This window comes from Aspergillus candidus (genome assembly GCF_002847045.1).
Source record: "Aspergillus candidus strain CBS 102.13 unplaced genomic scaffold BDW47scaffold_2, whole genome shotgun sequence".
NCBI lineage: Eukaryota > Fungi > Ascomycota > Eurotiomycetes > Eurotiales > Aspergillaceae > Aspergillus > Aspergillus candidus.
This window is the reverse complement of record NW_020194007.1, coordinates 891,224-918,016: the sequence shown is the minus strand read 5'-3', so window position 1 is coordinate 918,016 and position 26,793 is coordinate 891,224. Positions and strand designations below refer to the sequence as shown.

The window sequence follows — 26,793 nt, the reverse complement described above, 5'->3', positions numbered from 1 at the left end:
TCTCCAAATCAAACTTTGCATATACACCATGCACACAAGCAGCCGCAGCCGTAGCAGCCAGGAGTCTATTCATGAACGACATGACTCAAGACGTAAAGCAAGCAACAATTCGAGCAGAACCACCGAAGATATAGCAGACAAAACCAATATTCTAATCCTTCCTTCGAAATACCGACAAAACCCGAAAGAAAGGCGACAATCGAAAAGAGCCCCTCTTATGTATCCCCACGCCGTCCCCATACTCCATTATATCCAGCCGAAGCGTTTTCGTTTAGGCCAAACCAACGCGGTATTCCCAAACAGTCTCATCCGCATGGAGGTGTGAGCCACACCAACTGCCATGCTAGAATAGAAACAGGTGATTTGACTCGCGGGCTATCATCTCCGGAATTTTGATTGGGGTCATTATGGCAGACGCGCATTCCTGAGGAAGTCGTCCGCGGGCCATTGGAATGTGGATTTCCGTATCCGTGACGAAGCTTGCGGCGGCTTGGTGGGGAGGGAGATCTCAGGGTAGCAATGCCCTACTTCAAGAATAGAATAGCTGTTCTAGACTGGACTGCCTTATATAGGTGATATGTGATGCTCTGCGTATCTGTGCGGGTAACGGCGTTGTGTTGTATAGATCCATACTCCACCTAGTAGGTCGAAGTAAGCACCCCATGATATACCTATATTAATTATAGACCACCCCAATCAGACGCCAGTGCCAAATGACACAGGCACGCTGATCAAGCCAGAGAATCCGGCTGACAGGTGACAACTAGCTGTCTGCGTTCTGCAGGCAGTGGAGCTCACTATCGCAACCGTCAGCCGATCGGGCACCAGCTTACGCATTCTCGCCGCCCTAAAGCCGTTTTCAAGAGACAGTGTCCGTCAAGCTCCCCGAGTCTAGACCTATCTACCTGGTGGGGTCTCAAGTGGCCGTCCACCTGCCTGGGTATACGCAAGCTCGTCCCAGATGACCGTTTTGTAGGCTTGCCACCATCAGTTGAGTCGCTAGTAATAGCATTATTGAGGTGTGCCCTGTGTTGCTTGGAATGCTTGGCTGCTGGCGCGGCGATGATGAAAGTGCTTAAGCTCCCACAGTAACCTAGTAGTACTGCCTTACAGCACCGCTTAACTCTGCTTCATGAGTTTGCTGCCTGCTGGGATGAAAAAGGATTTCCACGTGAGGGTAATTAGACGTTGGTCTGATGCAGATACGCGGGGGGGGATAAAGTAACCCTTAGCTATCTAGTTGTGGAGTCAGTAGAAGGCACCCATGGGAGCACAGAACGCTTACTTGATTGCAGAGCTTCTTCCTAACGAGTGTAGTATTCAAACAGGTCGAAGTACAAGGGGAAGAACCTGTCGAGCCAGTTGTGTAAACGAGTCATACATCGCCTAAGAACCCAAGGCCAAGCCAATATATCTATCAAATGTGACTATCTGACAAAGACTGAATAGTACCAAGCCATCATCCACATCAGCCATTGCAGCCCAAGCACATCTACCGCGGAATCCCAATGACCCTCTCCGCAGCGTCATCATTGCTCATACCAGAATCAATCACCCCAGCGACCTTCAGCACATCCACGACCCCATCAACCACCCCCCTCTCAACACCCCTCGTCCCCCCAGGCACAAACCTCACATCCTTCAACCACTCCCTCGCATCCTCCTCCCCATACGTACACCCCAACTCCCCCGTCCCCAATAGCTTCACCGCCTGCGCCGGGTCCGCGCGGAAATCCTCAATGCCCTGGTCGAGCAAGGCAAACAGCTTTTGCAGTGTCTCATCCTGCGCAGGCTGCGGGAAGACCTCCGTCGACGCGACGATCATCCACGACGGCCAAGGCGTGTAGATCTCGCCTATCTTCTTCAGTGGCGGTTCAGGCTTCCCAGGAACGGGGTGGAAGAACGGTTTGGTGGTGAAATGCTCCCACATGAAGAACTCGGCTGTTGGCGTCCCCGCATCCTGACCGGTGACCCCGTCGCGTAGTGACCCAAACGGCCCCAGCGGGACGGTGGTTAGGGAGTCGGATTTCCAGCCTTGCTGCTGCGCGAGGACGAAGGACATTATGTGGGAGCCGCTAGGAGGGAGGTCAGTGGTTGCAGCGTATTAAAAACTCCGCAGGACGAGGAACAGCTTCCTTCCATCGTAGTGTCGAGAAAAAGAATCAACAAACTCACCTCCCAAGCCGACTAACCCCCACCCTCCTCCCCTCCAAATCAGCAACATCCCGAATCTCATCCCGGCCACGACCAGTAACAATCGCCCAGCGCAACGGCGTATCAACCCAATGGCCGACAACCTTATACCCGCCGGCCGCAGCATCCTTCTGCGCCTGCTGCTTGCCCGCCAGCCCCGCAATCCAGCCCTCCGTTAGCCCAATTCCGACATCGATCTCCCTGTCGCGGAGCGACGTGATCATGTGGCCCGTGCCGGACGGGAAGGGCGTCAGGGAGATCTTGAACGGGAGGGATTGGAGGGTTAGGGAGCGGAGGGCGAGGTGGAGGGGGGTGAGGTAGTGTTCTGGGGTCTTATGTTAGACATGTAATGAATGGTGATTGTGATGGGGGTTTGTGATTGCGATTGTTGACTGCAATGCAACACCTCATCCCCCACCAACCCCATCGAGTGGGGCCATGACGAGGACCTAGGACGAGGAAGATAGACATACCAGGCACATAGCCGATTCGAATGGTTCCCACAGCGGACGCCATACTATAACTAAACAGGACGAAGGAAGCGAAAGCGGGTCAAATTAGGCGATGGATCGGTGAGTGTTGAAGAAGGATTGAGATGAGTCGCCGGAACAAGCTTTCTTGGGGATCTTCACGAGGGCGGGGTTTGTCCGCGGGGCAGTTCCGTCGGGTCTTATTTCTTCATTTCTCTACTTCATGATTTCTATGTTGGAATGAACTGGGCTGAGCTTCTCATCTGGTGTTTTCATACACACGTAACAATATTCATTAATTAAATATATATCTATAGTCGTTACTGAACCGGGACGGATCGCGCAGACCCGTCCGTTCGTCATAGACACAAAATTTCTACTGTACAGGAAGCAAGAAGGGCAGTGAAAGGGGTGAACCGGGTTGAAGTAACCGGGTTCGTGAGCCATAATTCCAACGCCGCCATGGTCGCATTCAGGTCATTCGGATGTCTTTCTCCTCGTTCCAGCTGGCGGGTGGACCGCGGGGGGTTCCGGCATTCCCGTCGGATCGAGTGTACATCCAGAACTGTACTCCGAGGTAAAAGTCGCAGGCGCACTGGAACATGCCGCACAAGCGGAAGGCCCAGGGGATGACCTCCGAGCTGCAGAAGAAGTAGCTCAGCTTCATGACATCACCCAGGATCCACGCGACGACCACCGACAATCGGAAGCCGGCGCAGGACCGAGAGCGGTAGTTCTTCAGGATTTGGGGGATCGGCAGGGTGGCTTCGACGGCGAGACCGGTGTATCCGAGGAAGTTGATGTACAGCTGGGATTGCGACAGGGGCGGGAGAAGGATCTGGATGAAGGAGAGCGCTCCAATGAAGTAGGCCAAACACATCCAATATCTAGATGCGACATAATGTCAGTCCCATGAAACCGATCCTAGGCTATCCGACGGAAGGAAGGGGACATACGGCCTCGCGCTCTTCCACTGCCAAAACTCGTACGGCCTGGTATCCGCGGCGTCGAGCTGCGCAAAAGGAGCATGTTCGATCCCGTCCTTCGCCCCTGGAGACGGGCGGTTATCCAATGCGACCTTGAGCAACACCATCTGAACTCCAATCATAACGATCGCTTGTATCAACAGCGAAATCGAGTAGTTATCGCCGAACCAGAAGTAGACCCTATATAGCAGAAGTCAACGTCGAGCCCTAAGGGTCGCATCCCGGTCGGGGAACCTCTCGGCTTACTTGAGGATCGAGGCGAGCAGCATGATCAGAGGAATATCGAGCGAAAAGCCAGCCGACGTGCGCGTCCGGTGGATGCTGAGGATCTGGTCCGCATACGACGTCACCGGCGAGGTGACGAGGCTATTCGAGGGGGGGGAGCCCCGCGGTTAGCATTCCGTTCTTATTCCATCCATCGAGTCGTCTCCTTTTCCTTGTTTCCTTCTTTCTCTATTTCTTGTAGCGTTTCTCTTTCAAGAACGATCAATAAAGATAGGAATATTCGCGACATACAAGATCGGAGCCCCATAATCCACCGCCATCTGGATAAGAGACATCGTCATATAATGACGCCCTGGCGTCAAATCCCACTGGCCGAAATAATAGGAATAAAGATAAATTAAAAGTTAAAGAGTAAAAAATAGAATCAAGACGAAAGACCGGAAGTGCCAATAAGCACAAGATGCCGAGCCCAAACCGACGGAACGGGGCGGGAGATGGCGCGAAGTCGGCGTTTGTCCAAGGTCAGGGGGGGGGTGTCGAAGAAAAGAGACTCAAGGTTTAAGGACAGAATCCTGCAAGGGAACGAAGTTAGGTTAAAGATGAACGAGGACGCTCTCTGCAAAAAACACTGATCGAGAGCAAGGAAGGGTGAAAAAAGGGAAATTAATCAATCTCGAACCAGACCTTTTGCCTTTCGCAGGTCGAAAGCGTCACTTTTTCTCGCTTTTTCTTTTCACGAGCCCGTGCCTGGCTGACTCAGCGGGTCCACCGATCCCCTTTCCTTCTTTCTTGGTTCTTGGATAGTCTTTGCTTAGTTGCGTCTTTAATTTCACATGGGATTCTAGGTTTCTGGCTCCAGGGGGAAGAAAGTCGTTGGTGTTGCTAACTATGTATACATATAAATCCATCGGTCACGGATGACCCACGGTTTAGAATTCCATGCGCCAAGTCTTGCCAATGCTCACCCCAGGATTCTTCACCACGACGTAGGGGGCCTTGCCGCTTGCCTGGTCATGGTATTCCACGGTCGCCGTCGACGCGGACTTGGCTCCCTCCTCGACCACCGTGACGCTGGCCTTCTCCTGCCACTGCGTGGGCGGGTCGATGATGACTACTTTCTCCACCCGGACGGCGGACATAACCTTGAGGTATTCGGCGGTCTTGGGACCCTTGGTGCCGATATCCTCCGAGGAGAGGGTGGCATCGCGGAAGTGGAAGCGCCGGTGGATGTACCCACCGCGTTGGTAGTCGTAGGTCTCGCCGTCGTCCACGTACAGGGTCCCCTCGGCCTCTCCGTTCGAGTCCACGACCACAACCAAGGTGTACGGGTCCCACTTCATCAGCCCGCTGCTGCGACGGGGTCGGTCCTTGCGGGGGATGATGTGGCCGGCCTGCATCAACAAGGGCACCTTGTCGATGGGCGCGGGCACGTTATGCTGCTTTCCGGCGCCCTGGTAGACCGTGTAGTCGAAATAGTCATAGTACTTCTGGTCGTCGGCGAGATAAATGTCCGCCGTGTTTACCCCCTCGGCAACAACCGGCTTGGTCAGGAGGCCCGACGCTCCGAGGTACAACTGGTCGTCGATCGCAAACCCTGTCTCATCGGCCGGGTGCACGTAGAATTGTGGCCGGACGATCGGGGTGCCGTTGACCGATGCCTCGTGGAAGGCGGTGTACCAGACCGGCAGGAGCTGGTATCGCAAGCGGAGCGCCTGAGCGATGATGGACCGGTGAGGCTCGGGGATCAGGAAGGGCTCACGCCGGCGCGTGTCAATGTGGGCGTGGGCACGGAAGAACGGGTACCAGATGCCAGCCTGGTACCAGCGCGTCAGGAGTTCGGTAGTCGGGTTGTGGAAGAACCCGCCGACGTCCGCTCCGGCGAAGGGGAAGCCCGAGATCCCGTTGTTGAGAACCATCGGCAGGGAGATGGCGAGATGCTCCCAGGTTGCCTGGTTATCGCCGGTCCACATGGCCGATGTACGCTGTGCGCCGGCATAGTACGACCGGGTCAGGATGAACGGACGGCGGACCACGCCCTTCTTGCGCTCTAGGAGTGCATCATAGGTGGCATTCACGAGGGTGATACCGTGGATGTTGTGGATGTCGCGGTGTTCCCAGTTGCCCCAATGCAGGTTATCTTTGGGCATCGTCATTTCCGGCCCATTGAACACGGATGGCTCGTTCATATCGTTCCAAATGAACACATTGGGGAGCGTCCCCTTGAAGCGGTCATATTTGAACAGGCCGATCCACCACTTAATTGCCGCGGGGTTAAAGCAATCCACCCAGTGGGACGCGCCCGGCCAGCAGTGACCCTCGAAGATCTCGCCATTCTTGTTCCGCGTGGCCAGGTTCTTACTCTTCATCTCTTCCACGATGGGGTACCCGTCCTGGTTCTTGATGTGGGGGTCAATGATCACCACGAGCTTGCGCTCGCTCTCATCCAGCTGTTGCTCCATCCCGATGGGATTGGGGAATTGAAGAGGGTCCCAGGTGAAATATTTGATGTCGTCCGTGTAGTCGATGTCGAGCCAAATCACGTCATAGGGAATTTGGTACATGTCGAAGTTACGGTCGACCTCCTTGACGTCCTCGTCGGTGACATAGTTCCAGCGACACTGATGATACCCAATCGCAAAGTGTTGGGGCAGTTGCGTATAGCCCGTCAGTTCGCCATAGTTCTTACTGATATCCTGGGGCGTGGGTCCCAAGAACACAAACAAGTCGATCTGGCCAGTCTCCGAAAACCAATGGCTCTGGGTGTCAGTTTTGGCGCCCATACCCAAGGAGAGGGGGTTGGCCGAGGCGGTCGTCTTGACGATGTCCACCCAAGTCTCGGCAGCGTTCAGCCAGAAAACTCCGACGGTCGAGTCCTTCCGGTGCGCCTGCATGAGTGGGATCGAGCCGTACAGGGTCATGGGGCTGTTGAGCTCATATTCAAACACATCGGAGTTGTACATGCGGTAGGGCTCCTCGTGGTTGCCAGAGCCACCTCTACCATACTATTAGTCGTCACCTATCAGACACTTCCGAAGTTCGAGAGCTCACCTGGTCTCCTTCAAAGACATAGAGTCCGCATGCTCCGGAATCCCAAAGACATGGCTGTAACCAGGAAAAGTGATGTCGAGACCGACACTCTCGGGGCCTCTAGGCTTGGTGTCGGTGTTCCCACCGAAAGTTTCGTCCCACCAGGTGCCTTCATCCTCCGTGGTCGGCGGTGCCTCGGCTCCTTCGGGAACTTCCACCTTGGGGCGCCAGTGCTCCATGTTGAGGTAGCCCTTGTTGTTCAACTGGACATGGGTCTGTCCGTCCCTCTGGAAGAACACATTGAAGGGAGAGTGGCGGATGACAGCCTGGTACTTGTTGTCCGGACCGTACAAGATCTTCGTCACTCCCTCCTCCTGTTCCGGGTTCAGGGAAGCTGACTTGCTCAATCCCAGGCCCCCCACCAACACCCATTTCTGCGCGTCGTTGTATCGCTCCTTGCGGGCCTGGCTGTCGTGTCGCAATTCGATATCGCCCTTCATCCTCTTCTCCTCATCGACCACGACCCGAGCGACTCCGGACTCAAGAAACGACACGACCAGCGGCAATCTGACCGTTTCGGTCGCCGAAATCGCCTTGAGGATCGTTCCTTGCAACAGGCCATCCTTGAAATGGATCGAGGACGGTTCGAGGGCGTAGGGAGAGCTCCAAGACGAGCTCTGGGCAGAGGCATGGTCGGCATAGGCTCTGTTCCGTTTACAGAAACCGGATTGGTCGCATTTCTTGAAACTTTCATGTTTCACGGTGACTGGAAGACGGTCAATACTGGGCCAGTCGTGAGGGCCAAGGGCAGGACACACCTCCAGGAATGACCAAGCATCCGAGTAGAATCACCAGGGATAAAAATAAGGTCCACCAAGTGGACGATGGCTGTAATCGCGTCATGGCTGCGTTAATCACTGTCGTCCCTCAACTCGAGAAGGTACAATAAAACGATTGCCCTCCGTGAACGTGCTGGCCTGCATCTACCCGAGACGAAGGTGTCCAGCATACACGGTGAAAAGGTCCGTCCAGTCAATTAATCGTGAGACGAGATAGGAGATGGATTGACAAGGTCAGAGAAGGACATTGACCGGTCAGTCTTCGGAGCTACCAAGTAAACAACAGAAGTGGGTAATTCCAGGCTGGCCTGACTGGAGATTGAGGAGGCCGCCGGGGAAGCTCCCGTTGGGGCTTAGCGTATGCACTAGTCCATATTTGGACAACACGGGGTGCACACCTGAGGCAAACTTGGAAACCCGTCAGGCAGCGACCAGGCCACCAGGCCGACAGGCCACCAGGCCACCAGGCCGCAACCAGTGGCCCATCCTTTCAGGCATTGGCACGCTGTTAGTGCTGGCTTTACCCGTCCAGAAGGCCCAAACAGCCCACTGCCCCACCCACAACTCCCTCGTATATATTTTCGCCCACCTTTTCGGCCCGTCATTAAAAGTTTCCCTTCTCTTCTCCTTTTCCCCAATTGCATTCTTCTTGATACTCTGTCAATCAGATCTCATTCCTCCCAATCCTTCAAAATGTCCAACAGCGAGCAGACGTAAGTAATTTATGCCACATACATGCATACCCCCCTCCTATCCTCTTCCCCTCTACCCCGCTCTACTGTATGGTGGTGCAATTTTTTCCACGCTTGTTTTACCTATACTAACACCTTGGAATAGCTTCATTGCCATCAAGCCCGATGGAGTCCAGGTACGAACCAAGTAACTTTCGATATAGCAATGTCGCCATTGTCCAATTCCTACAGAAACTAATCATGGATTTCTAGCGTGGACTCGTCGGCCCCATCATCTCCCGCTTCGAGAACCGTGGGTTCGTACACCCTCTTTGAGCCGTGCCAATATGAATCGGGAGGAATGACGGGAACTAACGATCTGTAGCTTCAAGCTTGCTGCCTTGAAGATGACCTCCCCCAGCAAGGAGCTCCTTGAGCAGCACTACGGTGATCTGTCCTCCAAGCCTTTCTTCCCCGGCCTGCTTGCCTGTACGTCTCCAAATGGAATATTAATATCTGGAGTGCTGTAATGTGCTAACGGTTGATTAGACATGATGAGCGGCCCCGTTGTCGCCATGGTCTGGGAGGGCAAGGACGTCGTCAAGACTGGCCGCAGTATGTTTTTTCCCTTACACCAACCAATCTTTCTATCCGTGGACTAACAATGATGTAGCCATCCTCGGTGCCACCAACCCCCTGGCTTCCGCCCCCGGTACCATCCGTGGTGACTTCGCCATCGTAAGTCCCTTCCGTCCATTCGTGCGGCTTCCCGGAGACTAACTGCTTGACAGGACATCGGCCGCAACGTCTGCCACGGCTCCGACAGCGTCGAGAGCGCCAAGAAGGAGATCTCCCTCTGGTTCCAGCCTCAGGAGGTCCAGACCTACAAGCTCGCCCAGTACGCCTGGCTCTACGAGAAGGAGCAATAGATTGCTCCACTCGATACTCCAACTTCCATCCGAGCTGTGTGCACCTCGAGTAGAGGCGTAAACAGCATCGGTTGGTAGCGAGATAGAGAAGGACGGGATGAGAAATATAAAACGAATTCAAAAAACCTACATCTTAAAACAACCTCTAGTCGACGCGTGTAGTACGATGCTACTCGAACTCGGTAGCTCGGTCTACTTCCTCCCAAACAAGGCCCTAGTCCCTCGAGCCAAGGGACTCACAACGACTCTAGCAAACCACGGCGTCGCCCAAAAACTCGCCGCAATCCGCAGTGGCAGAAAAGCCTTGGTAATCGCGTAAGCCGTAGCGAATTCCAAAATCAACCACGCACCCGTCCCCTCCTTTCCCCCCGCCGCTTCCTTAGTCGGAGACAACCTCCCCGTAGAGTCATCCGACGACCCCTCCCCAACTACAGATTCAACATCCGCATCTTCCACCCATCCCTTCTTGCGCAACCACCGCGCAAAACGCTGCGTGCCCTCCTCAAACGACCGATTAGCGGTCAAATCGGGGAGCCAATTCCCGTAGTGGAAGGCGGCGACTAGACCGAAGAGGGGCACAATTGCCGTGAGCTCGTGGAGGATCAGGAACGAGGTGATATGGGTGGCGGGAGCGCCGAGGAGGGGGGTGGTGTATGCGCGGAGGAAGGCCGGGAGTCGGTCGTTGAGGCGGCGGAGCTGTGAACGAGGGTCTTTTTTGGGAGGTGTGGGAGGAGAAGTGGATAGGTTGCGCCGAGGGAGGGGGGCGCGGGGGCGTGAGATTGCTCGGAGGTAGCGGAGGAGAGGAGGTTGGCGGGGAGAGAGTGGCATGTTTGTGAGAGTTGAGGGTGTGCCTGTTCTATCGCATCGTTGGGACCATGTGTAGGAGTGACGGATCGGTGGGTGATGAACGGGTCTTTTGGTTGTCCGAGCTGCGAGGTGCCCCCGGAAAAGAATGATGGTAGAAATAATTAGTTGCAGAATCAATCAGACAGGTAGGGACATTCAAGATAGTGGGCAATCAATTGTCAATTGTCAATTGAGGCCGAGGTCATCCTGGTCGCGATGCATCGTCTGGTTGAGTTGAGCGACGAAGATGTTTGTTATGTTTGCATATGTGGGCGATTCGTACATTTAGTGCATTTGGTACATTGATTAGTACATCGCATGGACCTCATGGTTGAATACTCCGCACAAAAATGTAGCATAGTTCTATTATATCCAGTAATCGACCACGGATTACTTACTTATACAATCAACAGATTATAATAGTTAGTATACGGGCATGTAACGATGGACTTTTTCTGCCGTTTATTATATTGGAAAAAAATGGCTGGTATCGTGCTTATTGGACGATGCGCCTGCGGAGGCCGAATGCATCAACTGCTGCCTCAACCCGGCATATTCCAAAGATTTTACCGTATTGTAAACTGTATATGAAAAGGAACCAGTGCAAACAGAAATGAAAGGATTCAATCAAGAGAATACAAATAAATACAAGAAGGAAGAAAGAAAATCTCGAGTAAATAAAAACCACCAAGTCAGCTGCCTTCCGTCGGCGGGCCCAAGTCTCCTCCGATCTCCCTCCGATCTCCCCTCCATCTCGTTATCGCTCGTCCTACTATTCTTTCTCTTCCTCTTCATTTACTTCCCCATCTTAACCCTCCAAACAACCCCGTTCCATCGTCTACTCACCACAAGAGGTCGATATGGAGAAGATCACAGATAAGATCGCGGCTTTGCCGCCGGATGAAAATTATTTTTCTCTGGAGTTCTTTCCTCCCAAAACTCAGATGGTGGGGTCCCCCCTCCCCGCACTGGTATAATATGGATGAGGTAAAAGAGACCTTGGCTGACCAAGTTATTTGATTACATCTAGGGTTTTGCAAACCTCCAAGCCCGGTTAGAACGCATGGCACAGGCCCTGCGACCGCTGTTCGTCACTGTCACATGGGGTGCCGGCGGGAGTACCGCGACCAGATCGCTGGAGTTGGCGGAGGTTTGCCAGCGCCAGCTGCAATTGACCACCTGCTTACACCTGACCTGCACGAACACGAGTCGGGAGCTCGTCGACCAGGCGTTGGAGGAGGCAAAGGTGTTGGGAATCAGGAACATCTTGGCCCTGCGGGGTGATCCGCCGCGCAGCGAGGAATACAACATGCACGGGGAGGACGATAGCAACAAGGATTTCACGTTTGCCATCGACTTGGTTCGCTACATCCGCCAGCAGTACGGAGACTATTTCTGTGTCGGTGTCGCCGCCTACCCGGAAGGTCACCCCGTCGATTCTTTCCAAGACACCCAGGACCCCGAGAGGGATCTTCCCTATCTGGTGGAGAAAACGCGAGCCGGTGCCGACTTCATCATGACCCAGTTGACCTATGATGTGGACGCCTACGTGAACTTCGAGAACCGTCTCCGGACCCACGAGTCGGGCGCCTTCAAGACCATCCCCATCATCCCCGGCTTGATGCCCATCCACAGCTATAAGATCCTAACGAGAGTGACCAAGCTGAGCCATGTACACATCCCGCCCCCGATCATCAAGAAGATGGAGGAGGTGCGGTTCGACGATGACGCGGTCAAGCGCATTGGCGTCGACGTGCTCACTGAGCTGGTGGGCGGGATCCGAAAAATCCCTCGTCCCGCGCAACGCGGGTTCCATTTCTACACCTTGAACCTGGAGAAGACGGTATCTTTCATCATCGAGCGGTGCGGCCTGATCCCCGAGTACGCCGACGATTCGGATGCATTGGTTGATGGCGGCAGTCTATCCGCCCTCGACTTGTCTGCTACGGGCCCCAATGGAGCCAGCCGCTCTGCCTCCAGGCGCCGCCGGTCGTCGCTCAACTCCCTTCCCCATAACCGAGTCATCGTGGATCGGCCACAGTTCGCTGAGTCCTCCAGGAGCTCGATGACCCACGAGGCTCCGGCCACCAGTGCCGGCATGCCCGCCATGCCGCCGGACCGCAGCACCACGCTGCAGATCTCCGAAGGGCTGGGTGCGCTCGGCCGGGAAGCCACCTGGGATGATTTCCCCAACGGTCGTTGGGGTGACGCGCGGTCGCCCGCGTTCGGAGAGATCGACGGCTACGGCCCCTCGTTGAAGGTTGCCCCCGCCGTCGCTCGTCGGGTCTGGGGCTACCCTGTCTCCCGCGACGACATCAGTGCGCTCTTCCGCCGGCACGTGTCCGACGAGCTTTACATCGTTCCGTGGTCCGAGGGCGGTGCGGAGGAGAACAGCAGTGGCTTGAGCCCTGAAACGGCCACCATCCGCCCGGAGCTCCTGCAGCTGATCGACAAGAAGGGCTGGTGGACGCTCGCCTCCCAGCCAGCCGTGAACGGCCGGCGGAGCGACGATCCCGTATTCGGCTGGGGCCCGCCCGGCGAAGGCTTCGTCTTCCAGAAACCCTTCGTGGAGTTCTTCTGCCCCAACAAGGACTACACCACGGTCGTCAAGCCCCTCCTACAGAAGCACGGGCACGAGAAACTCGCCTGGTTCGCCGTCAACAGCAAGGGCGACTTCCAGTCGTCCATGCCATCGCAGAGCTCCGAAGCGGACCCGATCGAAATCAACCCGGAAAACGTCAACGCCGTAACGTGGGGCGTCTTCCGCGGCAAGGAGATCGTCACGCCGACCATCATCGAAGAGGTCAGCTTCCGCGCCTGGGGCGACGAGGCCTTCCGCATCTGGGACGAGTGGCGACGCATCCACCCGCGCGGCTCGGCGACGGAGCGCTTCCTCAACGACACCAAGAACGACGTCTGGCTGGTGTGTGTCGTGGGGCAGGATTTCGGCGCCGGCACTAAGGTTGGGTCGAAGGAGGAGCAGGAGGAGAGGTCGTGGATGTGGAGGGAGTTGATTGAGAGTTAGATCCTTCCCCTCCTTTCTTTACTAACTCTTTCCTTACTTTCTTCTGGATGGAAATGACATGCAATATATCTAAATTGGTTTTTTCTTTCTCTTTTCTTTCTGTTTTCCAAGTACCAATTTGCCTTCCCCCTGTGTGTATGCATATCGGTGAGCAGGTTTCTATTCAGCTATGTCTTCTAGTAGTAAGGTACCTTTTAATGCTATACCATCCCCACGCACTTAAACATCTGTCCATTCAATCCCGGTACTACGTAGTACACAAGACTCCTCTCAAAAGTTCACGATAATAACATAGACAAATACCTAGGCAGTAGTATTGTGTAGAATTAAACCCCAGCTCAGCTCATCTTACTCATGGTCCAGACGGAAAGCCAAGTGTTGCATATATATACATAGACATTAGGGCTGAGATTGGTATTACAGTTAAAACATGACACCTGACAATACGGACATCAACCCACAGTTTTGGAAGAGAGAGATATATCTTGCAATTCTAGAGAGGAAATAAAATTTACTTTTTCACAACTGTTTTGAACAGAATTGATTCAAGTCAACGATACTTTGATTGACTACGTTGACCTTTGCGTACGTGGGTAAGTAGGCCTTAACTATGACTTGTACTATATAGATACATCCACATATATATATCTAGTAAAACCTATTGAAGACTCTCGAGTACCATATTTTACGTAGATTAAATATGTATATTTATCAATTCAACGCTACCAAATCTCGTATACACGTCACAATCAAACCTCCAACTCTGATCACGTCCGGGCCAAAATCCATTAGCAATATAACAAGCTAGGAAGACTCTTTCTGAGCGAAGCCATGCTCCTCGAGGCCGTCGGCGCCCGTGTCAGGCGTAGCGACGGATGACTGCGACTCGGCGAACTTTTGCAGGGCGTCGTCGAGGCGGCCGAAGGCGCGGGGGTTGGGGCGGGGTTGGTAGGGTCCTGCAGCGGGGAGTTGGTGGCCGCGGAGGCTGTTCATAGTTAGTATGATGGAATGGATAGTTGGATGGGTGGGTGGAGAAGAAAGGGAAGGAGGAGGGGAAGGTTACCGTGGTCCCTGGCCCTTCCTTTCGGGCAGTTCCGAGTCGTAAGTTCGGTGGAAGGTGTGGGCGTCAGCGTCAAAGGTGCCGCGGCTGATGCTCTCGCGGATTCCGGCGAAGAAGCAGTCGATGGTGTGGAGGTTGTGGATCTGGAGGAGGGTCCAGGCGAGCATCTCCTTGGCGGTGAGGAGGTGGTGGACGTATGCGCGGTGGTGGGATTTGCAGGCGTAGCAGGTGCAGTTGGGCGAGAGGGGCCCTGTGTCGGTGGGGTGGTTGTCGGTGGACCAGAGGTCGAAGGCGAGGGGACGGGGCGCTGTCGCTCCCGTGCTGGGCGACTCCGACGTTGGTGCCGGGAAGACGAAATCGAGGGCGATGCCGGCGTCGGAGCAGGCGCTCAAGAAGGGCACCGTGAGGAGGTCTGCGCCTAGTGAGACGTCGCGGAGAATGTCGTGCGGGGTTTCCGGGTCGCTGAGGAGTAGGCGCGGGAGGGAGGCGAGCCCATCGGGGACAAGGGATAGCGAAGCTGATTCGTATAGCGCGAGACCGGAGAGGTACGATCGCAGGTCGTGCTCCAGGTCTTCGAGGTAGATGGACTGCTCGGCGTTGTCGAGCGGGAGGACGGGGGCGAAGTAGGCCGCCGGGGAGCGGCTGCTTTCGGGGATGGCACTGCCGTAGAGCTGCTCGGTGGCGTGCATGGTGTACGCATGGGTGCGGTCGACCATCTTGCCGCGGCGTTTGGCGCCGGGCGACTGTCCCGGTCGAAGATCGGCTAGGCCGACGACGATGTCCGGGCACAGTCTCCGGACGGCGTCGACGTACTGGGTGGCCTCCAACTGGCGGAATCCGAACATGGTGGAGATGGCGATCGAGTTGGTCGTGTTGTCCGGGGGACAGGCGATGGGGGGGACTCGGCGGGGGCCCATGATGAGGGCGATATCGTCGGGGAGACAGGTGAAGTTGCGGAGAGCCGATTCATGGGGGGCCGTGGGGATTTTGTAGAGGGGAGGTTCACTCTTGATGTGTTGCCTTTCTAAGACTGACCTGGCCCGATGGGCATATTGTCAGCATTTCTCCTATAAATGGGTCCAAAAGAAGTACAATCTTCCAAGCCAAGATATAGACTGGCGACGGAGGTGTGGTCGCGCAGGACATCGTGGGCGATGTGCGGGAGAGCGCCGCGGGAGGACAAGGGAAGGACATGCGGCGTGGTGATGGATTTTCTCCCAGCGATGGCCAACGACCCCAGGCGCGGAGAGAGGGTCGAGGCGACAGGGTTGGAGAGGGTAAACTGGAGCATCTCCTCCGAGACTGGTGGAGAGATGGGCTGCATGGTGGAGGAGGAGTGGAGGTGATGGGCGAGGAAGTGTCGGGGAGAGAAAAATGAGATGCGGATGATCTGCGATAAGATCTCGACTATCTCTATCTATGGAGTATAGGGTAGATGATCAGGTCTATTTTTATTTTATTCTGACTCCTTGTATTACTCGATTGATATCTTTCTTTTGTTCTATTTGAATCATTTTGTATGCACTGTTCTTGTGTCTACTGATTAATATGTGGGAGGATTAGACAACCTGTTTCTTCAGGTGTGATTCCATTATTGCCGTACAAGACGTGTTATAACAATACATACACAGGTATATTAGAGATATAGATCTCTCATTTGAAGGTAGATCAAGAGATACACACAGATATACAGATCTAAAATAGACGTAGAGAGTATCAGTACAAAATGTACAGATGTTCCCAATGCAGAGTATTGCCTGAGGCATACATATCCCGTGACCGGACCGATGGAGATCGAGCGGTAACGGTATTACCATCCACAATACCGAACATACCAGGGCATCGCCAGAGCAGAATGGCTGGATCAACCCAAAGCCACTGGCAGACGGTGGATGGGTTGACGTGTCCACTTGTCACTTGCCTGGTATTGGTCAACCTGGGTCTACCCTGTTATTTTCCATTTGAACACGATCTATCCGCATGATTTCTTTCCTATGTATAGGATGTTATAGAGTACAGTCGATATGATACCATGTATGGTACAGTAATCACCGTTTGCGATATCTGGATTTGCCTGGATTATCAGGTATGAACTCGTATGGTAAACAATCTCATTCGACTAGACTTGATCAACAGACGAATACAAATCAAAATAATTCTAGAAAATAATCATATAAATACAACAGACCGATAAGTACATCAGATCAAGAAGAGAATCAATACCAATCTATACTGGATGCAGTGGAGGGATTGAGACCGACTGGATCGAGACCGGACTGATTGGTTCCCTTCTTCCTCCCTCCCTCTCTCTCTCTTTCTCTCTCTCTTCTCTTTCTTCCTCTCTTCTTCTTCTTCTCTTCTCCTTCTGCTTCGTCCGTTTTTCTCCACTCCCCATCCCTCTTCCCGGATTCATCTTGGCTTCTCTTCCCTGCTCTCATCATCCCATCATCCCTCCCATCCTCCTCCTCTCCTTCCCTTTCGCTCCCTATCTCTATCTCTATCCGTTTTACTCTCCCTTCCTCTCTTCGTCTCGACTCTCGATCCACTAACGCCATCGACAACCCACCTCGTCTCGCCTCGGCACTCCATGTGCGTTTCGCATCGCATGCTTTCGTCCTTCTGTCTGCGATAATCCGACGCGCACACTCCTCCCCCCACCCTTCCTCCGTGGGTTCGTTCAATCCAACGTCTCTCGCCCGTCAGAAATGGTCGCCCCGGCCGTAACGGGAGGGAACTCGACTGGTGGTCAGTCTCCCGCAAGCCACCAACCGCCTCGGTCCTCCAGTACCCATCCTTCGCATTCGCACAATGTCCCCTTGAGCGCTCGAAGATCCGCCCCCCTCGATCTCTCCACCGTTGAACGACGAGGCCAACCCAATGCCCCTCGAGAACTCGGCAAACGCATTCGTCCCCATGGTCTGCAGGAGGCCCCCACGTTTCGTCCTACCGAGGAGGAGTTCAAGGATCCCGAGCAATACATTCGCAAGATCGCCCCCGAGGGCAGGAATTTTGGCATCTGCCGGATCATCCCACCGGAAAACTGGCAGCCCCCCTTTGCCATTGACACGGAGGTATGCTTGACATGGAAAGGCTGGAGAAAGAAAAAAAATCAAAATCAAAATCAGAATCAAAAACAAAGAAAAAAAATAAAAAAAAAATAAACTCCTGGCCGACGGCCCCTTTCTCCATCATAGGTTCAAATTTCGCTAACCATTACTTTTCCGTTCCACCGCGCAGCGATTCCACTTCAAGACCCGTCGTCAAGAGCTCAACTCGGTGGAAGGAGGTATGCCCCCGTTTTCGGCGCGGTTTGCGGCCGGTGATCCTTCCCTGCCCGGTTCTGACCTGGTTCCAGGCACTCGTGCGAACCTGAACTACCTCGACCAGCTCGCCAAGTTTCACAAGCAGCATGGTACCAATCTCAACCGCTTCCCCTCCGTCGACAAGCGCCCCTTGGATCTCTACAAATTGAAAAAGGCCGTCGAGGTGCGCGGCGGCTTCGATGCCGTCTGCAAGACCAAGAAGTGGGCGGAGATTGGTCGGGACTTGGGCTACAGTGGCAAGATCATGTCGTCCCTGTCCACCTCCCTCAAGAACTCCTACCAACGGTGGCTTCAGCCCTACGAGGAGTACTTGCGCGTGGCGAAGCCCGGCGTCCAACAGCAGCTGGAGCTGGAGCATGGTGGCCCCTATACCCCGTCCCCCAATCCCTCCCCCGTGGCCAAGAAGCCGCTCCTCCTCGACCACACCGCCCAGCCTCCCTTGCCCCAACCCGCGTTGAGCCTCCCGAAGCCCGAGGTCGAGGCCACCCCGGATCGCCCGGCGCTCCCCCCGGTCGAGCCCACGCCCCCGCCGCGTCCCGTCGCCTCGGGGTTCACCCCGGTCAATGCCAGTTCGGGCTTCACGGCCGTCAACCGCTCGCCCTCCTTCATGGCCGTCAACAACGGACCCCCGGTGAAGCGCGAGGCCGAGAATGGCTCCCTGACCCCCAAAAGTCTCGCTGACCATCCTCCGAGCGCCACTCCCGTCTCCAATGGCCATGGGCCGCTGCCGGTGAAGCGTGCCATCAGCCACGACAGCAGTTCCCAGCCCGAGAATGGAGATGATCCAAATGGGCGGCGGAGCAAACGGTTACGTAAGGGTACTGATCTATTCCGCGTGGGTCACACGTGAAGACCGTCGCTGACCGTGTTTTGTGGTTGTGTTTTTTTGTGTTGTAGATGTACCCCCTACCGTCGCCGGTTCGCATATGAGTTTACTCCGCCCCGCCCCACCCCGGGCGCGCAAATGTGATAGCCAACCCCCCGGTGAGGTGAGTTACCTTCTCCCCCCCCTTTGATCCGTCCAATTTCATCGCGTTAACATCATGGAGAAATGTGAGGTGTGCGGCAAGGCCGAAGATCGGGCCTCGATTCTCGTCTGCGACAGCTGCGATAACGGTTTCCATAAGTACTGCCTCGATCCCCCCCTGACCGCCGTTCCCGAGTATGACTGGCATTGTCCCAAGTGCCTCGTCGGTACCGGCGAGTTTGGCTTTGAGGAAGGAGGCGTCTACTCGCTCAAGCAGTTCCAGGAGAAGGCTAGCCACTTCAAGAAGAACTACTTCGCGTCCAAGATGCCCTTCGACCCCGTCCTCAACACGCACCGCCGCGAGTCCGAGGATGACGTTGAGCGCGAGTTTTGGCGACTGGTCGAGAGCCTGACCGAGACCGTCGAGGTCGAGTACGGCGCTGACATCCACTCCACCACCCACGGCAGTGGCTTCCCCACCCTGGAGCGCAACCCGTTGGACCCGTATTCGCACGACGGCTGGAATCTGAATGTCCTCCCCTTCTACGGGGATTCGTTGTTCCGCTACATCAAGACCGATATCTCGGGCATGACCGTCCCCTGGGTCTACGTGGGCATGTGCTTCTCGACCTTCTGCTGGCACAACGAAGACCATTACGCCTACTCGGCCAACTACCAACATTTCGGCGCCACCAAGACCTGGTACGGCATCCCGGGGGAGGACGCGGAAGCCTTTGAGGAGGCCATGCGCCAGGCTGTCCCGGAACTTTTCGAGGGCCAGCCCGACCTGCTCTTCCAGCTCGTCACCCTGATGCCGCCGGATCAGCTGCGGAAGGCCGGCGTCAGGGTCTACGCCTTGGACCAGCGGGCCGGCGAGTTCGTCGTCACCTTCCCGCAGGCGTACCACGCCGGGTTCAACCACGGGTTCAACTTCAACGAAGCGGTCAACTTCGCCCCCCCTGACTGGGAGCCGTGGGGCGCGATGGGCGTTGAACGCCTCCAGGCGTTCCGGCGGCACCCGTGCTTCTCGCACGACGAGTTGCTCATGACTGCCGCCACCAAGAGCGAGCTCGACATCAAGACCGCTAAGTGGCTCGCGCCCGCCCTCCAGAGGACCTGTGCCCGCGAGCTGGCGGAGCGGACGTCCCTGATTGCGCGCCACCGCGAGATCGCCCCGCACGCCTGCGTCCTGGGGTCGGACGATCCGACAGCCCGGGGTGACTGCCAGCTGCGGTGCCTCGTCGAGGAGGAGGATCTCCCCGAGGAGGATTATCAGTGCGCGTTTTGCAAGGCTTACACTTACCTCACACAGTTTCGCTGCCACCGGACCGGGAAGACTGTGTGCATGATCCACGTGGATACGTATGATTGCTGCGGAGAGCCCCTTGCCCAGCGACTACTCGGCCCGGATCACACGCTTCGGTACCGGATTGGGGACCACGCCTTCCAGGCCCTGGTGCAGAAAGTCGTGGAGCGCGCCCGCGTGCCAGAGGCATGGGGCGAGAAGCTCGACAAGACTCTGGAGAATGAGCCCAAGCCCCAGTTGAAGGTCCTTCATAGCCTGCTAAATGAAGGTGAGAAAATCCCATACCACCTGCCCGGTCTCCAAGATCTTGCGGCATTCGTCCAGCGCTGCGATAAATGGGTTGAAGAAGCAACCAACTACATCACCCGGAAACAGCAGAACCGGAGGAAGAACGAGAAGGCTTGGCGCCGAAGTACTTCTAAGGCCGCGCAGCTGGAAGAACGAGATCGGGAAATCCGCAGAGTAGAGAACATCTACGCCCTTCTTACAGAGGCTGATAAACTGTCGTTCGACTGTCCACAGATGGCGGCTCTGGAAGAGAAGACCCGCGAGATCGAGAAATTCCGCCAGGACGTTAACGCTGCCCTCATGAACCCCCACGTCCGATCGATCCCGGAAGTGGAGGAGCTGGTGGAGTCCGCCCGCAATTTCAACGTGGACGTCCCCGAGGTCGAGGGCCTCGAGCACCTACTCCGGCAGATGCGGTGGAACGACGGGGCGCGCCTCCGGCGGGACCGCCCTTTAACCCTCCAGGAATGCCAGGAGCTCATCCGGACCGGGGATCAACTCGGACTGTCGCCCACCAACGAGCACCTGCTGCACTTCAAAGACCTGCACCGCCACGGCGAGGCCTGGGAGGCCAAGGCCAAGGAGCTCATGTCCGTCGAGGCCGTGCACTACCAGCAGCTCGAGGCTCTGTCGGCGCAGTCCGCCCGGTTTCCCGTGTCGCCCGACACGCTCGCCGCGGTGGACGCCATCTTGATCAAGCAGCGGGAGGCCCAGAAGCAGATCCAGACCCTATATGACAAGAGCCGGGATCCGGATCTCCGCAAGCGGCCCCTCTATAAGGATGTCCGGGAGCTCATGGAATCGTTGGAGGGGTTGAATAGCCGGCCCACGGGGGCCATCGACCTCGAGAGGGAACAGAAACGTCACGAAGACTGGATGCGGAAGGGGAAGAAGCTGTTCGGAAAGGCCAACGCCCCGCTGCACATCTTAAAGTCCCACATGGAGTATGTGGAGAAGAGGAACTCGTACTGTTTTGACCTGGAGGATCGGTACCGACCGCCCGTGGAGCCCGCCTCCCGCGACAATACCCCGGAGGGTCTGTTGGATAACCCCACGACTGCCAGCATGTGGGGCGGGGGGAAGTCCCGAAAACGCGATGTTTTTTGCATTTGCCGACATTCCGAGGCAGGCATGATGATCGAGTGTGAAGTCTGTCACGAATGGTTAGTCCTCTCTTCCTTTTATACACATCTCTTGCTTTCTCGGAAGCAAGGCTGACTGGAGTAGGTACCACGGCAAGTGTCTGAAAATCGCCCGCGGCAAAGTCAAAGAATTCGACAAATATACCTGTCCCATCTGCGATTGGCGGCAAAAGATCCCTCGCGATGCAGCGCGTCCCAAGATTGAGGACCTGCAGGAGTGGCAGGCCGAAGTGCCCGGCCTGCCGTTTCAGCCCGATGAGGAAGAGATCCTGGAGAACATTGTCAGCAAGGCTCTGGCATTCCGAGATTTTCTCCAGGGCTTCACAAATGCGGCTTGCACCACGACGGAGGAAGTGCCGACGCTGATCTTCTATCTGCGCAAGATCGAAGGCGCCGAGGTTCTGCTTGCCTACGAGACGAACTTTTTCCGACAGGAGATCCACAAGTGGGCGCCCGTGGCGCCAAATGCGCCGCCGATCTTGAAGGAATCTCTGTCCACGCGGAAGCCGCGTCCCACCAAGCAGCAGAAGATCATGGCGCAGCTGGGCGTCGAGCGGCCGGAGGATCTTCCGCCCCATCTGCGCACCAAGCCGAGTCACGTCCGTAACAAGTCCATGGATTCTCAGAGCGGTCGGTCTTCCCATGTTCAACCAAACACGCCGACTCCCGGGGATGGCAACAATTCCGACTCGAACCGCGGTGGTCCGACGCTGACGCCGATGAGTGACGCTCCCCAGTCGACATATCCGTTCTCTGCCAACTATTCCCTCCCCGAGAACGAGTCCACGCCCGCCTTCGCCCCAGGCTCCTCGGCCTTCTTACCCCAGCCCCATTCGCCCTCCTTTCCAGCCCGTTCCCCGTCTCCCCACCAGGGATTGAACCCGTCCCTCTTCAGTCCGCGTCCATTCAGCCGGGATGCAGCCGATCGGCCGGCCGGAGTGGACGTAGGCAACTCCAACCCTTTCGGGAGCAGCCCACGGCAGGACCTGGATGATGTCTTCGCCGATCTGACGAATCAGGACATTGAACCCGATCCTGAACCAGAGCCTGAGCCCATGGAAAATACACACGCCAACGAAGCTTTGGAGGTGCTCGATGCGGGCAATGGCGGAGATTATTCCGATTCTATCGACGAATCGCCGGACGAGAAAGCCAACGGCGAGACCAACGGCGAGACCAACGGCGAGACCAACGGAGAGATCAACGGAGAAACCAACGGAGAAACCAACGACCAGGCCGAGACGGCCGAGACGGGCGAAGTGAATCCCCCTCCAACGCAGCGGTGACCGGACCGATCCTCAATCCTCAATCCAACCTTCTTCCTTGATGTACCCAACGACGTGGTGGTTCATGTAGCATGCGCTTAACACTTTGATTATATTTCTCTTTCCCCTTTTCTTTACCCTTTTTCTATCCCTTTCCTTTTGCTCTGTTCTCCTATTTATATCTCGCAAGTCGTCGGGAATTTCTCCCGGCCGGACGTATTAATCTTAATATGTCCACAGGCATGTGGCGGGCGGCGTTCAAATCCCAGGTGGCTTTCTGCAATGTATTATTCCGGTGTTGACGAGGGTTTCCTCCTTGTTTCGGCTTTTCTTTCCCTTTCCTTTTCTGCGTTTGATTTGACCTTATTTTCGGTCCCCGGCGCTGTGTGGTTTTGCGACCTCGATGCGTTCAAAAGAGAGGTTGTAGGGGGAGTTTGGCTGGCTGTTTCATCAGTATCTGTTTTAGTTTCGTCTTGTTTTGTGAGTGAGGTACTGTGGTTTTACAGGCTCAGGCTGAGTGAGTCCTATCAATGTAATTCTAGAAAAGAAAAGACAGAAAGAAGGAAAGAATTAGTGATTGTACCTTCAATAGATCAATGTTCTTCTACCTGATATTCTATCTAAGATTCAGAACCATCGTAGATGCAAGTTTACTCAAGATCCGCATACGCAGCCAACGCAGCTTGCCCCCCAGTATGAATAAACAGCGCATTCAGCGGACCCTCACCATCACCAGCAACACCCCCTCCCCTCCCCTCCCAATCCCCCACCAAACCACCCCCCTCAACCCACCCCATAACGCCACTCAAAACCTTCCCCGTATAAACCGGATCCAAAATCAGCGCCTCCTTCCGCGCAGCAATCTCCATCGTGCGCTTCGTATCCTCGTCCAGAACCCCATACGCAGCGCCCGCGAACCGCCCGTCAAGATGCACGTCTGCCTCCAGCGTGATGGCTTGCGACGCGTCTTCTAACCCGATGAGAGACCCTGCCTGCCGCGCGAAGCGCAGCACACGCTCTTCGTGCCAGGTTTGCGGCTTGGTGGGCGAGTTGATTATGCCGATTATTTTGCGGGGAGGTTTGGTTTTCCCTCCGGTGTTTTGAGAGGGGGGAGAGGAGGATGATTCCATCCGCTCGAGCATTTTGAAGCCTGCGATGAGGCCTCCGACTGTGCTTCCGCTGCCGCAGGCGACGAAGATATAGTCGAATCGAGCTCCGAGCTGCTTTTCCTGCGCGGCGATCTCGAATGCGCAGCGCGCGTAGCCTACCCCGCCTAGGGGGTGCAGGCTTGCACCGGAGGGAATCCAGTAGGGTGTTTTGCCGGCTGCGCGGAGTTCGGCGAGGACGGGTTCGACGGTGTCGGTGCGGCCGCCGTTTGTGGAGCCTGGTTCGAGGACGCGGATGTCTGCGCCGAGGAGGTGTGCGATTTGGGGGTTTCCGGTGCGGAGGAAGGAGGTTTTGTCGGTGGATGCGGAGAGGCCGCCTCCTGTGCCTTTGTGGAGGAGGGCCACCGAGGATAGGTTTAGGTGGTTTGCTAGGGAGGAGACTTGGATTGTGTGGTTGCTTTGGATGGCGCCTTCTGTGATGAGGGTTGTTGTTTTTTGATTTGAGGTGGGGGGGTGGTTGGGATTGGGGGTGTTGTTGGGATAGCTGTTGTAGAGGGGCTGTGGGGAGAGGATGTCCGGGACGATGTATTCGAGTTTGCGGTATTTGTTGCCGGAGCAGGCGAGCGGGGAGGATTGGTCTTCGCGTTTGGCGAAGAGGCGGATTTGGGGGGTTGATTTGGGGGATTTGGGTGGGTTGGTGTTGAGGTAGGAGGTGAGGGCTGGGAGGGGGTGAATTGGAGATGGGTGGGAGTAGAGAAGGGGATGTCGCGGGAGTTTGGCGAGAGCTTCGGGGAGGGAGAGAGCCATTGTAAATGATATAGTGGTTGTTTACTCGTTTGGTGAGATGAGTATGAAGTCTATGATCGTGTCAGAGTGGTGTATATACAGCGTTCTTAGAGGCTCAGTTGGAGATGATATATCTGTTGATTGTCAGTAAAATGAACGTGTTATATACAGCAGTGGGCAACTTACATGCCAAGATTCAGAACGGACCCCCAACTGTCAGATGAAGAGAGAGTGAATGGAAGAAGATGAAGTTGAAGTGAAGTGGATGAAGATAGAAGACGATAACAAGGCGGTCGACTATTCTGCCCGACATCCACAACCGCCTTTCTTATCTGATCGATAACGTTTTCTCCTCATGATTCGAAGCTTCATCTTCAGAAACCCATCAAGTATATGAAGTATAACACCATGCCTCCCTCCCTCCTCAAAACCCTCCGGACCGCTCTCCAAACCCATCACCGCTTCCTCGCCGGCGCGCTCTCCCACTCCGAACCCCCCATCTACGTCATCGGCAACCCCTCCGCAGATCTCGACTCCATTATCTCCGCCGTCGTCTACGCATATTTCGGCAACCTCACCGCAAGACACCACATTCCGCTGATCAACCTGCCAAATGTGTCCTCCGGCCCGGAACTGTACAGGCTCCGCCCGGAATTCGTCAAGGCTCTTCACTTATCGACACACCCAGCCCTAGAAGGCGAGCAATCATGGGACGAGACGCCCGAGTCGGCTGGCGCGCTCCTCCGTGACCATTTTCTGACTGTGGCTGATTTCGCGGCGCAGTTGAAGAGTAGTCCAGGAAACACCAGTGGACGTCTCCAAGCGGATGCAGTCCTTGTGGACTGGAATGCACTGCCCATCGCATCACCGTCTGCCACGCAGCAGCAAAATCAACAGCCCAAAGGCTGCATACCCGGTCTGGAAAAAGCCGTCGACTTCACTGTCCTAGGTTGCGTAGACCACCACGTCGACGAGGGGTTTCTGCCCCGTGGTCCTCAGACCAAACCGCTAGAAATCCACACGGCAGGATCATGCGCATCGCTAGTGACGCACACCCTCCAATCCCTCAACCTCTGGCATGCCAACCCACCATCAACCGATCCCCAAACCCAGCAGCAACAACAGCAAGAACAACTCGCCCAACTCGCCCTCTCAGCTATCCTAATAGATACCACAAATCTAACCTCCAAAGACAAAGTCACCTCATGGGATACGCAGGCAGCCGAATGCCTCACCCGCCAACTTTCCGCCAACAACAACAACACCACCACCAATCTATACAACCAAGTCCACCAAACAAAACAAAACAGCCTCGATCTCCTAACTGTCAACGAGATCCTCGACCGCGACTACAAGCAATGGACTGAGACGCCCTCCTCCAACCCCAACCCCCACTCCAAGCCGGTCGAAATCGGCTTCTGCTCAATGGTCAAGTCCCTCCCGTGGATTGTCCGCAAGGCAGGGAATGCGAAGGTCTTCATAGATGCAGTGGAGGCTTTCGCGCGGGCTCGTAATCTGGGTATTTTGATTATTATGACTGCTTTTAGCTCGCCCGTGAAGGGGGGAGAGTTTACGAGGGAGTTATTTGTTGTCGCGTTGGATGGGGATCGTCATGATAACAATGATAATGATGATAGTGATGATGTGGCAACCACAGCACTAAAGCACTTCGTTGACCAAGCGGAGGAGAAACTGAGTCTACAGCAATGGACAGCACTCGACGTGGTCGATCGCGCGGACCAAGAAGAGGAGATTGCGCGGTCGTTGGTGGGCGATGACAGTGGGCAGTATCGACGGGTGTGGGTGCAGGCGGATTTGAGCAAGAGTCGGAAGCAGGTTGCGCCGTTGGTGCGGGAGGCTGTTACTTCTTTGTGAGCTCTCTCACTTTATGTATAGAGATTTATATAAATATACGAGGGGGAGTAAAACGAGGTATCAAGGACCAGCCACTATAAATCATGATAGACATACAGACAGCTAGATAAGTAGATAGTACTCTACATTCTACCTCACAAGCAATGACAGTCAACTGCCTAGACATGTCTATGTACCTCTATCTATATGCCTATTCCAGCCATTTTACTCCCCCGGAAGCCAGGTACAGTTGTAAGCCAAATTGTACATACATGCTCATCATGCATAGTGTCAGAAATGAAAGGTAGAAAACAGTAGTAAAGATAAGAGATAAAAGATAACGCCATATAAAATGAGTATGAGCATTGAGACATTCACACGCTCCTTACACATATCGAAGCATCCGTAACTCCTCACAAATGGTCTGAACAGAATGAGAAATTCGCTAATGCGCGCCGCGATGGGAATTCATAATAGACCTCAAG

At 55.2% G+C, this 26,793-nt stretch overlaps 9 protein-coding genes across 9 annotated transcripts; 4 read left to right on the top strand and 5 right to left on the bottom strand.

The window, feature by feature from the left end:
- Positions 1-2,919: 2,919 nt before the first annotated feature.
- Positions 2,920-4,681, bottom strand: BDW47DRAFT_98343 (PQ-loop repeat-containing protein). Its single transcript, XM_024820624.1, has 4 exons — positions 4,166-4,681; positions 3,896-4,015; positions 3,620-3,829; positions 2,920-3,550 (listed from the first exon to the last, which is right to left on the bottom strand). Exons 1-4 carry the CDS (start codon positions 4,213-4,215, stop codon positions 3,136-3,138), a joined length of 795 nt encoding a protein of 264 aa, XP_024676372.1. The 5' UTR covers positions 4,216-4,681; the 3' UTR covers positions 2,920-3,135.
- Positions 4,682-4,715: 34 nt separating this feature from the next.
- On the bottom strand, positions 4,716-7,992 carry BDW47DRAFT_27327 (glucan 1,3-alpha-glucosidase ROT2). The gene is made up of 3 exons (XM_024818627.1): positions 7,720-7,992; positions 6,923-7,667; positions 4,716-6,868 (listed from the first exon to the last, which is right to left on the bottom strand). Exons 1-3 carry the CDS (start codon positions 7,802-7,804, stop codon positions 4,804-4,806), a joined length of 2,895 nt encoding a protein of 964 aa, XP_024676371.1. The 5' UTR covers positions 7,805-7,992; the 3' UTR covers positions 4,716-4,803.
- A 309-nt stretch (positions 7,993-8,301) lies between these two features.
- Positions 8,302-9,477, top strand: BDW47DRAFT_98341 (nucleoside-diphosphate kinase). The gene is made up of 7 exons (XM_024820623.1): positions 8,302-8,453; positions 8,578-8,608; positions 8,685-8,728; positions 8,797-8,900; positions 8,961-9,026; positions 9,085-9,149; positions 9,203-9,477. The coding sequence occupies exons 1-7, from the start codon at positions 8,434-8,436 to the stop codon at positions 9,338-9,340; spliced, it is 468 nt and encodes a 155-aa protein (XP_024676370.1). The 5' UTR covers positions 8,302-8,433; the 3' UTR covers positions 9,341-9,477.
- BDW47DRAFT_98337 (uncharacterized protein) lies at positions 9,473-10,459 on the bottom strand. The gene has a single exon (XM_024820622.1). It carries the CDS (start codon positions 10,166-10,168, stop codon positions 9,533-9,535), a length of 636 nt encoding a protein of 211 aa, XP_024676369.1. The 5' UTR covers positions 10,169-10,459; the 3' UTR covers positions 9,473-9,532.
- Positions 10,460-10,864: 405 nt separating this feature from the next.
- BDW47DRAFT_98336 (methylenetetrahydrofolate reductase (NAD(P)H) MET12) lies at positions 10,865-13,429 on the top strand. Its single transcript, XM_024820621.1, has 2 exons — positions 10,865-11,133; positions 11,217-13,429. The coding sequence occupies exons 1-2, from the start codon at positions 11,047-11,049 to the stop codon at positions 13,209-13,211; spliced, it is 2,082 nt and encodes a 693-aa protein (XP_024676368.1). The 5' UTR covers positions 10,865-11,046; the 3' UTR covers positions 13,212-13,429.
- Positions 13,430-14,015: 586 nt separating this feature from the next.
- On the bottom strand, positions 14,016-15,595 carry BDW47DRAFT_122117 (tRNA-ribosyltransferase family protein; the record flags this gene model as incomplete). The annotated part of the gene is made up of 3 exons (XM_024815777.1): positions 14,016-14,196; positions 14,275-15,301; positions 15,364-15,595. 3 exons carry the CDS (start codon positions 15,593-15,595, stop codon positions 14,016-14,018), a joined length of 1,440 nt encoding a protein of 479 aa, XP_024676367.1.
- A 1,381-nt stretch (positions 15,596-16,976) lies between these two features.
- On the top strand, positions 16,977-22,583 carry BDW47DRAFT_114979 (putative PHD transcription factor (Rum1); the record flags this gene model as incomplete). Its single annotated transcript, XM_024814743.1, has 5 exons — positions 16,977-17,342; positions 17,509-18,412; positions 18,492-18,583; positions 18,644-21,318; positions 21,383-22,583. The coding sequence occupies 5 exons, from the start codon at positions 16,977-16,979 to the stop codon at positions 22,581-22,583; spliced, it is 5,238 nt and encodes a 1,745-aa protein (XP_024676366.1).
- A 629-nt stretch (positions 22,584-23,212) lies between these two features.
- Positions 23,213-24,475, bottom strand: BDW47DRAFT_122115 (1-aminocyclopropane-1-carboxylate deaminase/D-cysteine desulfhydrase; the record flags this gene model as incomplete). Its single annotated transcript, XM_024815776.1, has 1 exon — positions 23,213-24,475. The coding sequence occupies one exon, from the start codon at positions 24,473-24,475 to the stop codon at positions 23,213-23,215; it is 1,263 nt and encodes a 420-aa protein (XP_024676365.1).
- A 384-nt stretch (positions 24,476-24,859) lies between these two features.
- BDW47DRAFT_98327 (putative exopolyphosphatase) lies at positions 24,860-26,389 on the top strand (the record flags this gene model as incomplete). Its single annotated transcript, XM_024820620.1, has 1 exon — positions 24,860-26,389. The coding sequence occupies one exon, from the start codon at positions 24,863-24,865 to the stop codon at positions 26,327-26,329; it is 1,467 nt and encodes a 488-aa protein (XP_024676364.1). The 3' UTR covers positions 26,330-26,389.
- Positions 26,390-26,793: the final 404 nt, after the last annotated feature.

Bases quoted from the DNA above. Each gene is read 5' to 3' on its own strand.
- BDW47DRAFT_27327 (XM_024818627.1), bottom strand. From the start codon at position 7,804: ATGACGCGATTACAGCCATCGTCCACTTGGTGGACCTTATTTTTATCC. The intron at 7,668-7,719 runs GTGTGTCCTGCC...ACCGTCTTCCAG, and splicing joins ATGCTTGGTCATTCCTGGAG to TCACCGTGAAACATGAAAGT. The intron at 6,869-6,922 runs GTGAGCTCTCGA...ATAGTATGGTAG, and splicing joins ATGTCTTTGAAGGAGACCAG to AGGTGGCTCTGGCAACCACG.
- BDW47DRAFT_98341 (XM_024820623.1), top strand. From the start codon at position 8,434: ATGTCCAACAGCGAGCAGAC. The intron at 8,609-8,684 runs GTACGAACCAAG...ATGGATTTCTAG, and splicing joins TCAAGCCCGATGGAGTCCAG to CGTGGACTCGTCGGCCCCAT. The intron at 9,027-9,084 runs GTATGTTTTTTC...ACAATGATGTAG, and splicing joins CGTCGTCAAGACTGGCCGCA to CCATCCTCGGTGCCACCAAC.
- BDW47DRAFT_98343 (XM_024820624.1), bottom strand. From the start codon at position 4,215: ATGACGATGTCTCTTATCCAGATGGCGGTGGATTATGGGGCTCCGATC. The intron at 3,830-3,895 runs GTAAGCCGAGAG...TCTGCTATATAG, and splicing joins CTGCTCGCCTCGATCCTCAA to GGTCTACTTCTGGTTCGGCG. The intron at 3,551-3,619 runs GTATGTCCCCTT...TGTCGCATCTAG, and splicing joins CAGTGGAAGAGCGCGAGGCC to ATATTGGATGTGTTTGGCCT.
- BDW47DRAFT_98336 (XM_024820621.1), top strand. From the start codon at position 11,047: ATGGAGAAGATCACAGATAAGATCGCGGCTTTGCCGCCGGATGAAAAT. The intron at 11,134-11,216 runs GTGGGGTCCCCC...GATTACATCTAG, and splicing joins TTCCTCCCAAAACTCAGATG to GGTTTTGCAAACCTCCAAGC.
- BDW47DRAFT_98337 (XM_024820622.1), bottom strand. From the start codon at position 10,168: ATGCCACTCTCTCCCCGCCAACCTCCTCTCCTCCGCTACCTCCGAGCA.